Source organism: Physella acuta, unplaced genomic scaffold (genome assembly GCF_028476545.2).
Source record: "Physella acuta isolate Inbredline_101_S28 unplaced genomic scaffold, ASM2847654v3 ptg002106l, whole genome shotgun sequence".
Taxonomy (NCBI): domain Eukaryota; kingdom Metazoa; phylum Mollusca; class Gastropoda; family Physidae; genus Physella; species Physella acuta.
Genome location: NW_026733607.1, coordinates 11,620 through 22,500, shown reverse-complemented (window position 1 = coordinate 22,500; position 10,881 = coordinate 11,620). Strand labels below are relative to the sequence as shown.

At 34.1% G+C, this 10,881-nt stretch overlaps 1 protein-coding gene and 1 long non-coding RNA gene across 2 annotated transcripts in view; both read right to left on the bottom strand.

Annotated features, from left to right (window-relative positions):
• The window catches only part of LOC131932181 (uncharacterized), a 26,708-nt gene extending 18,983 nt beyond the window's left edge, over nt 1-7,725 (bottom strand). The window contains exon 1 of the mRNA XM_059289044.1: nt 7,469-7,725. Coding sequence (XP_059145027.1) covers nt 7,469-7,594 — 126 coding nt within the window. The 5' untranslated portion in view covers nt 7,595-7,725. The remainder of the gene's footprint in view (nt 1-7,468) is intronic.
• Nucleotides 1,795-3,427, bottom strand: LOC131932183 (uncharacterized). Its single transcript, XR_009384500.1, has 2 exons — nt 2,276-3,427; nt 1,795-1,929 (listed from the first exon to the last, which is right to left on the bottom strand). It is a non-coding gene; the product is annotated as an uncharacterized LOC131932183 (long non-coding RNA).
• Nucleotides 7,726-10,881: the final 3,156 nt, after the last annotated feature.

Sequence of the window (10,881 nt, the reverse complement as noted above, 5' to 3'; positions counted from 1 at the left end):
GAAAAATGGCAAAGCAGCTGGCCGGACGGCATACTACCAGAGGCACTCAAAGCAGAATCAACCAAATCAGTAGACATACTACATCCTCTACTTAAGAGATAATCCCATCTGAATGGAAACTGGGCTACCTGATAAAACTGCCAAAAAAGGGAGACCTGACACAATGCAACAACTGGAGAGGGATAATGCTTCTTTCAGTCCCAAGTAAGGTGCTAATAAGAATCATCCTAGAGAGACCTAAAGAGATTTAGAGACAAGAACAAGCTGGTTTTCCTCAAGACAGGTCATGTACTGACCACATTGCCATGCTGCACATCATTATTGAACAGTCCCTCGAGAGGCAATCCCCCCCTATACATGACTTTTGTCGACTTCTAAAAGGCGTTTGACAGTGTGAATAGAGATGTTATCTGGAAGCTAATGAGCCACTATGGAATAACCAAAAAATGTATATCTAACACACAGAAACTATATGAAGACTCCACCAGTCAGGTAACACACAAGGGAAAACTAACAAAACCATTCACGGTGACGACGGGAGTAAGACAGGGATGTATGCTATCGCCAATGATATTCTTGATGGTAATTGACTGGATCATGCTGAAAACAAAAAAAAAGACGCAGGAATCCAGTGGAGTTTCATCAAAAGGCTGGAAGATCTTGATTTTGCCGATGACATCTGCATCAACATACACAAGCCAAACTAAATCAGCTATCTGAAGAAGCCTCCAAAGTTGAACTAAAAAATCAATAAAAACAAAACAGAGGTCATCAGAATCAATAACAGCCAGGACCTGCCCATACAGCTAAATGGAGAAGATTCACGAGAAACAAACACAGTCACATATGGGAAGCGTGATCAATAAGGACAGGGGAGCGGACGAGGACATAAAATGCCGTATCAACAAGGCTAGATGTGCTTTCAACTCACTGCGCCCAATGTGGAGGTGCATGGCCCTTTCACTCGAGAGCAAAATTGGGATTTTCAACACAAATGTCAAGGCAGTGCTGACAAAGACAAATACTGATAGGCTACAGTCGTTCATAAACAAATGTTTACAACATATACTTAAAATAAGATGGCCAGACAAAATATCAAACAAAGACCTGTGGCATATTTTAAAGCAACAGCCAATGGACTGGAATCCCCAGGGAAAAAGGAAAGTGGGCCGGCCAAAGAAAACATGGTAAAAAATGGTTGAGGAAGAGGCAAAAACTGCTGGGCTCACATGGGCACAGATTAAGGGAGCAGCCCAAAACCGAGTCCGCTGGAAAAATGTGTAGTTGCAGCCCTTTGCTCCCCAGGGGCCACAAAGGAATATATGTCAAAGTAGGTATGTCAAACTGCAGTAAAATACGCTGTTTTCGCCCGCGTAGCCCAAATGAGGTAGCTTTTCACTTCACAGATTCTATAATAAAAAAAGGCTCATTTAGTAATAAGCTTAGTACCATTAGAAAGTAAATTTTTAGCCCTCTAATTCTGCGTAATTTTTATAGTTGTTGATTTTACAGAATATATGGCAGGAAACAGATTCAACCCTCAAGCATCTACTTTTAGGGTCGATTTTCGCCAATTTTCAAAGTAACAAATATTGACATATTATATATCAATTTTGTTGCTTAACAATCGAGGAATTCAAAAATATAAAAATTAATAGCACTAGACATTTACATCACGTTCAAAATGTAGATTAACCACACTCACTCAACTGAGATTTTTTTTTTACATCTAAATGTAGTGAGGTCCAAAAATCCACGAAATTCACAAAATTAACGATATAATTACACAGAAATGTCACTTAGGCATACATTTATTTGTAATTATGTCAAACTTTACAAAATATACCAGTTTATAGCTTATTTCTATAATTATTCTTGAGAAAAAAAACGACCGCCCTCCCCTTTAAAATTCTGGCTTTTAGAAACACTCTGGGGAAGAAAAAAATAACAGAGTTAAATATAGAAGGTCTATATAAAAAACATAATTAATAAAATATGTCTATATGCCAATTTTTAATATAGTTGCAGCATTTACATGGCTAATTATAATTGTTTAGTACTTTAAACATTAATTTAAAGTTACGACTGTCTGTGGCGTCATTCAAGTGTAGTGTCAGTGTAGGTGAACAGGGTGTTAGGGCCTGATACGATTTCATTAGAATTGGTAATGAACAGAATGTATAATTAGAACTGGCATATAAAAACAATGTTGATAATAGATGCAGTTGTTTTAATGCTACTTATAATAGATCAAAATGACAAACATAATTAAAACCTAAGAATCTGGAAGCGGTGACCTCATTTTACTGACACGGTTGTCAAATAGTAAGTGAATAGATCTAGATTTAGAATCTACGTAATTTTGAAAATACGCTAGTTCTAGAAGCAAAATCACTTTTAAAAACTGAAGTTAGTGATTAGATCTATAATGAAATTGAAATCAACAACTGATATGTAAGTATCTTTTGATTTTAAAAAAAAATACGCTTAGTTCTAAGAAAAAAAATTCTATGGTGTACTCGATCCCTATCCCAAAACGTGCCAGCCATATCGCATGCGTAGTCAGCTACTCAGCTGCTTATCAAATCGATGAATTTTAAAATTATATAATAAAAGTAGGTCACCCTAAAAAAAAGAGTAAAATGGCTCCCGTTTTCACGACAGCCGTCACTCGATTCATAATTTACAGAGTTATAAAGTTCTACTTTCTTTTGGCTATAGATTTAAAGAAATATTAATTTGTTATTTCTCATGCGTTCCAACAATTGTACCTAATTTTAATAAACATTAGATTAGTAAGGACTCGATTCTTTTTAGAATTAGCCCTCGACACTATACATACAGACTATTGCGAAGAAACAGACTCGCGCGAATGTCGTGCGTAGGCTGGTTCAGTGGCGAAGGTTAGAAGCCAATTTGCGACGGAAAATTTTTACTTTGAAATAATTACATTATCAATTAATTTCGATTTAAAACAAATGGCTTAAAGTCAAAAGTAAACTAAAATTTAAAAACTTTGTTATTCGCAGTGTACTCATGATTCTCGTGTTTTAAAGATAAGTCTAGTTTTACTACGTGTGCGTGCATGGTGCGAATACCGATTTTCCGCGACAGAAAATCATTAAAAATATAAAAAAAAGTATCTACGGCAAAATAATAATTATATTTTACAGAATTAAATAGATTTAACTTAACTGTTATTTAAATACATGCTTCGGAGTAAAAAAATACAATTTTATATCCGTAAAAAATTAACTGAAATTCCCGCTTTCAGCGACGCCGATGTGTCGTAATTTTCGGCAGTCATTTTGTTCAAATTAAAGTAAAAAACGCATTCAAATATACTTTTTTTACTTTCATAATTTACAGCAATCATTTCTAATGAAAAATCCATAAAAAAATAATAGTTATTTTTACAAAATATTATTTCTTACCTCATTAGTGCAGTACACGTACTTTCTAAGTAGATCCATTCCGTCTAGATTTGCATACTTCGCATCCTTCGCCGCGGCACAAAATGTCATAAAAAACGAATTCCACAAAAATGTTGCTAACGAAGCTTGTAAAAACCTTGCTCTATTTATCAGTATAAACAAAATCCCCGAACGATGTCTGGTTAGAAAGTTTATGAACGGCGAAGACCGAATATGCATTTTGCTGTACCAATCTGTTTCCTGCCATATGCAATTTACTGATTAAAAACTATCATCGAATTGATTTTTCAACGGCAGTCAAGTAATGGATTTTGCCCCCCACCCTTCAACTTGAGGGCCTTTTTTGACTATTCAACGTAGATATTTCTGTACAAATACCTGTAAAATGTGCAGAATTGAATAGCCTTTAGTGTGATACTAAAAAAAAAAAAAATGCATAGGCCTAATACTAATAGACTAAACACTTTAAATGTTTAAAAAATGAAGCAATTCGAAAATTAGTAGCCTATGTATGTACTAGATCTATGTGTCACTATGTGATTCTGAAATCACATATGGCAGGAAACAGATATCGCAAAATGCATATTCGATCTTCGCCGTTCATAAACTTTCTAACCAGACATCGTTCGGGGATTTTGTTTATACTAATAAATAGAGCTATGTTTTTACAAGCTTCGTTAGCAACATTTTTGTGGAATACGTTTTTTATGACATTTTGTGCCGCGGCGAAGTATGCAAATCTAGACGGAATGGATCTACTTGGAAAAGTACGTGTACTGCACTAATAAGGTAAGAAATAATATTTTGTAAAAATAACTATTATTTTTATGGATTTTTCATTAGAAATGATTGCTGTAAGTAATGAAAGTAAAAAAAAGTATATTTGAATGCGTTTTTTACTTTAATTAGAAAAAAATGAATGGCCAGAATTACGACACATCGGCGTCGTTGAAAGCGGGGATTTCAGTTAATTTTTTACGGATATAAAATTGTATTTTTTTTCCTCCGAGGCATGTATTTAAATAACAGTTTAGTTAAATCTATTTAATTCTGTAAAAAGCATTATTTTGCCGTAGATACTTTTAAATTTTTTTTAATGATTTTCTGTCGGGGAAAATCGATATTCTCACCATGCACGCACACGTAGTAAAACTAGACTTATCTTTAAAACACGATAATCTTGAGTACACTGTGAATAACAACGTTTTTAAATTTTAGTTTACTTTTGACTTTAAGCCATTTGTTTTAAATCGAGATTAATTGATAATGTAATTATTTCAAAGTAAAAATTTTCCGTCTGAAATTGGGTTCTAACCTTCGCTCACTGAACCAGCCTACGCACGACATTCGCAATAGTCTGTTTCTTCGCAATAGTCTGTATAGTGTCGAGGGCTAATTCTAAAAAGAATCGAGTCCTTACTAATCTAATATTTATTAAAATTAGGTACAATTGTTGGAACGCATGAGAAATAACAAATTAATATTTCTTTAAATCTATAGCCAAAAGAAAGTAGAACTTTATAACTCTGTAAATTATGAATTGAGTGACGGCTGTCGTGAAAACGGGAGCCATTTTACTCTTTTTTAGGGTGACCTACTTTTATTATATAAGTTTAAAATTCATGGATTTGATAAGCAGCTGAGTAGCTCTAACTACGCATGCGATGTGGCTGGCACATTTTGGGATAGGGATCGAGTATACCATAGAATTTTTTTTTTCTTAGAACTAAGCGTATTTTTTTTTAAAATCAAAAGATACTTACATATCAGTTGTTGATTTCAATTTCATTATAGAGTAAAGTGGCGTCTGCGGACAGACGTAGCAAAAAAAATCGGAAGTGCCGATTTCCATTGAGCGTCATTCAGTAACCGTTTCACATAGAAACAAACCGAAAGTACAGTCTTACTCCGCATTCTTTCTAGTTTAATCACGGCTGATTCATTTTGTATTCATACGCATAGCATTGAATGTATTAACATTTTCAGTGGTGAGACTCTGTGCTGACACTAAGTGCACTTTTTTTTACATTTTATTTTCTGTGCACACTTGCGGACAAGGCATATTTTGTTCATTTTGTATCTATTTAAATGATTAAAATAAACATGTTACATAAATAAATAGTGTTGTTGATTGTTTTATATATTAATATATTAGAAAACAAAAAATATGAAGAAATATGAAATAAGTTTTAATTAAATTAAAGTGATGCCTGAAAGAAACTCAGGACCCAGTTGAGATTTTATTTCACTTTTTGCTAAGTAGACACATTTGATGATCAAAAATATTTATTTTTAAAACCTAAAAACATTACTAAAAACTTATAGATCTAGATTTAGACTTAAATTTAAATATAAATCTGGAGTATCGAGAGTTCAAAGCTCCTTTTTACTTAAAGTGTAAGAAATATACTCTGATTTTTCATTAGTGTCCGCAAAAGGTTAACCCTCAAAAAAGGTATATCCCTTATGCGGACACCCCAATTTTTCCTCTAAGATGGCTTAAACAACCTTAACTATGATATTTATAGCTTTATATATATATATATATATATATATATATATATATATATATATATATATATATAAGCTATTTATAGTTAACCCAGTTAACTAAGCTATGATTGGTTCGATTTATTCCTCTAATCCGGGGACTAGGGCTCTTAATCCGGGTGAGGTTCCCTACGTAAAACATCATACATCGCAACTTTGAAAAATTCCAATTAATCTCCCTATTGAGTGAAATAGAAGAAATCGACTCAGATGTGTTTAAAAAAGGACATGCTTTGTGTTGTTTGCGTTAGTTTCGTATAAAACATTCATACAATTATTGTTTAAGCGAAAAACAGCAAGGTGTCCACACAGAGGCAACTGTCCGCAGATGCCACTTTACTCTAGATCTAATCACTAACTTCAGTTTTTAAAAGTGATTTTGCTTCTAGATCTAGCGTAGTTTTAAAATTACGTAAATCTATTTACTTACTATTTGACAACCGTGTCAGTAAAATGAGGTCACCGCTTCCAGATTCTTAGGTTTTAATTATGTTTGTCATTAAAACGACTGCATCTATCATCAACATTGTTTTTATAGGCCAGTTCTAATTATACATTCTGTTCATTACCAATTCTAATGAAATCGTATCAGGCCCTAACACCCTGTTCACCTACACTGACACTACACTTGAATGACGCCACAGACAGTCTTAACTTTAAATTAATGTTTAAAGTACTAAACAATTATAATTAGCTATGTAAATGCTGCAACTATAATAAAAATTGGCATATAGACATATTTTATTAATAATGTTTTTTATATAGGCCTAGACCTTCTATATTTAACTCTGTTATTTTTTTTCTTCCCCAGAGTGTTTCTAAAAGCCAGAATTTTAAAGGGGAGGGCAGTTTTTTTTTTTCAAGAATAATTATAGAAATAAGCTATAAACTGATATATTTTGTAAAGTTTGACATAATTACAAATAAATGTATGCCTAAGTGACATTTCTGTGTAATTAGCCTATATTGTTAATTTTGTGAATTGCATGGATTTTTATTTAGAATAGACCTCACTACATTTAGATGTAAAAAAAAAATCTCAGTTGAGTGAGTGTGGTTAATCTACATTTTGAACGTGATGTAGGTCTAGTGCTATATATAATTTTTATATTTTTAATTCCTCGATTGTTAAGCAACAAAATTGATATAGATCTATAGGGTATGTCAATATTTGTTACTTTGAAAATTGGCGAAAATCGACCCTAAAAGTAGATGATTGGGGGTTGAATCTGTTTCCTGCCATAGGCCCTATAACTTTTTTATTAGCATTTTCAGAAAGGTGGTCCTTGTCACTGACTTAGATCTAGAAATCTATAGGCTATTGAATTGTTTATCATTTCTGAGCATGGTCAAAAAAGGCCAAGCTCGACAAAACAAACTGATCTAGATCTATAGACTATAGAATAAGAATAGATCTAGCAATCAATGAAATGAATACTCATGACATGAACATCATTGAATATTGAATGGTGAAATATACTCACCACAGAGGATAACGACGCAGGGTGTTGTTCTGAGATACTAAGAAGCCGGCCTAAACAATTTCGAATGCTTGAAGTAGTACTACACTCAACGATAACCCAAGGATTTCTTGCAGAAATGTTTGGCATATTGAATTTATTTCGTTCTTTTAAATTGTTGTTTTTAACATCTGGTTCTAGAGATCTAAATCTAGATTTCTAGATCTGCATCTGTGATTTCCTTTTTATAGACTATGCTTTATTTATATATATAGATCTATAGATATAGAGTCCTTTCATATGACGTCACGTCCGTTCGTGATACCTACGCCCGCCGCCACAGTGGTGTACACCAGACGTAAACACAATCAGCTGTTCGCCAGCGCTGGACGTGTTCACCAGCGCTGGACGTGTTCACCGTATGTAAAGAATCGCGCCCGCGGAAAAGGAAAAATACGTTAAAAAACTTGAACTCTTAGGAATTGAAGATCCTTATACTGTTATTGACAGTTTCGTAGATAATATAAATATGTGGACAAAATTTCTAAATAAAAATAAATAAAAATACTGTTAGTAATACTGTTTGCGTTTAGAGTTAAAGTAGCCGAATCTGATCAAATGCAGTTCTCGATACTTTGTTTCAGGTAAAATAATAAACTTCATTTTAATTATAAAAGATAACTATTAATAAAACAAATATGCTCGACCTTCACAAATACTAATAGTAAAAGACAAAGTCAAAAGTAATAATAAGAATAATAAGATCTAATAGTAGGCCTAATACCTGGCTCCGCTGGGTAGATTCTAGAATCTACTTCTTTACTTAAATTTAATTACTTTAGATCTACATTCGATTCAAAATACACCCATAATAAATCAAAAGTAGTCATAATAGGCCTAATAAAGCATTTAATTGTCTCTAAGATCTAAAATCTCGCTCTATAATCTAATCATTTTTTTAGCAAACGAAATTTTCTGAAATTGAAATAGATTGTATGACTAGACTTAGATCTAGAATCTGCTACTTAAATTAAATTGTAAAAACTTTATACAAGCATGTAGTTGATATTATTGTAGTAGAAGGCTTTAATAAATTACTAAGGCCTACCTACTTTGTTGTCTTTTTACAGCAATATGTATCTGATATTGGACTGAGTTTAATTAAATTCAAATTCATATCTAGTAATTGGTCTACTAAGTTTTTGTAGCCTAGTAGTACAATCTAGATCATACCAGCCAACAACAAATAACCACATTATTATTATTTGGTTAATGATTAGGCTAATTTTTTTTTAAAATCCACTGTTTATAAAAGAAACAAATCAAGCTAGAAACATTATAAGTGAGATGGTTTAGAATAATAACAATGGACCCAGTCTACAATTGATACAATTGCAGGTCTACATAGGGCCTACAGTCTAGTAGTTTACAGTAGGCACCTAGTGTGTAGCTAGTATACTAGTGTGTAGCTGTCCAGAGTTAAGATTCTTAATGCCTTAATGCTTTCCCCTGATAAGCCATGTGTGCTATAAATGACATAACATGACATCGAGGTGAGAAATGTTGATGGGAGAGCAGTGGGACTTTCCCCTTTGTTCTCCCTGCTGGGCCCTGAGGGTCAAATTATATAAGAAATACTATCTCTGTGGGGCTGGGTATCACGGAGGTGAGACATTTTCAGGGGAGGGCAGGGCAGACTCCTCTTTGGTTTTATTGTGGGCTAGATACAGGTGGGGGCAGCCATCATGAGGGTTGAACGTCAGTATTAATGTGTCTGATTACTTCCCTGCTGGATTATAAGGGTCTTAAATTGTATAACATGCTACCCAGATTGGTTATTACCCATGGATTATATTAGCCGTTGTAGTGTGGGTTTTGTAGGAGTTAAGTGGTCTCACGTTTGCTACAGTAGATAACCTATAATATATTACTGCATTTAATCAGCTTCGTCTACTTAAACTCTAAACGCAAACGGTATTACTAACAGTATTTTTATTTAGAAATTTCGGCCACATATTTATATTATCCACGAAACTGTATAAGGATCTTCAATTCCTAAGAGTTCAAGTTTTTTAACATATTTTTCCTTTTCCGCGGGCGCGATTCTTTACATACGGTGAACACGTCCAGTGCCCAGCACTGGTGAACACGTCCAGCGCTGGCGAACAGCTGATTGTGTTTACGTCTGATGTACACCACTGTGGCGGCGGGCGTAGGTATCACGTGATTTAGGTCACGTGTTTGCAAGGACTCTATTAAATATATTAAGACTTAAAACTTTTCATCTCCACTTTAGGAGAGGTACACTTTGGCAGTGCTTCGGCGGGACTAATTAATATGCATTATGCTTATTTCGCCGCTTTTACACTTAGGCCTAGCGTACCCAAGAGGAGATAACTTTTTTATTAGCAAATTCAGAAAGGTGGTCCTTTTTACTTTCTCGTATATACGTAGTATAGAGAAAGTATTGTAAAAGTGCAAAAAAAAAAAATCGAGATTTGTACAAATCTCGACGTTTTACACCTCACTGATACGGAAAAACATAATTTTGCAATCTTGTCCGTATGTCTGTGTGTGTCTGTGTGTCCGTGTGTAAACACGATAACTTGAGTACCGTTACAGCTAGGTTGATGAAATTTCATATATAAGTATTATATCAAAATCGTAGATCCGTATCAACTTTTGAGCGATCTCCGACAACCGGAAGTGGTACTTTTTCTACTTTGAATTTTTCAAAAGCCTATAACTTGAGTACTATTTCAGATAGATAAATGAAATTTCACATGTAAGTAAAAGATCTAATTCTCTACCTTCTGTTAAATTTTGAGTAATTTCCGTTGACCGGAAGTAGTAATTTACGCTACTTCCGATTTCTCAAAAAACTAATGTAAATTTATTAAGTACTAATACTATTGCGCACTATTATACACACCTTTATTAGGCGTTCGCTTGGTGCGCAATTGTTTTTTACTGAGATTCTATTCTATTTTTAAAAGTTTCAGTATTTAAAATGGATTAAAAATCATAACTATATCCCCAGTTACCATCCCCTGTTGTTTTATATAAGAATATTCGAGAAAGTTTAGGGGAGATCACTACCGGTTTATTTTCTGTTAAAACACTTATTTTGTTGATCATTTCTGAGCATGGTCAAAAAAGGCCGAGCTCGACAAAACACACTATAGCGATCACTAAAATAGCTTTAAATCTAGCACCATAGGTCCGGTCGAAGAAAATGGCCGTTTTCTTCGTTAACAACCACAGGCGTAGCGACCCTTCCCCTTCGATTTGCACCCCCCCTCAAACTTTTGATTTGCACCCCCCACCCCCTCAAACTTTCGATTTGCACACCCCCTCAAACTTTTTATTTGTTTTTTCAACCCATTTTGGCGCCCCCTAAGGTCGGCGCCCGGGGACATATGTCCCCCCCCCCACTA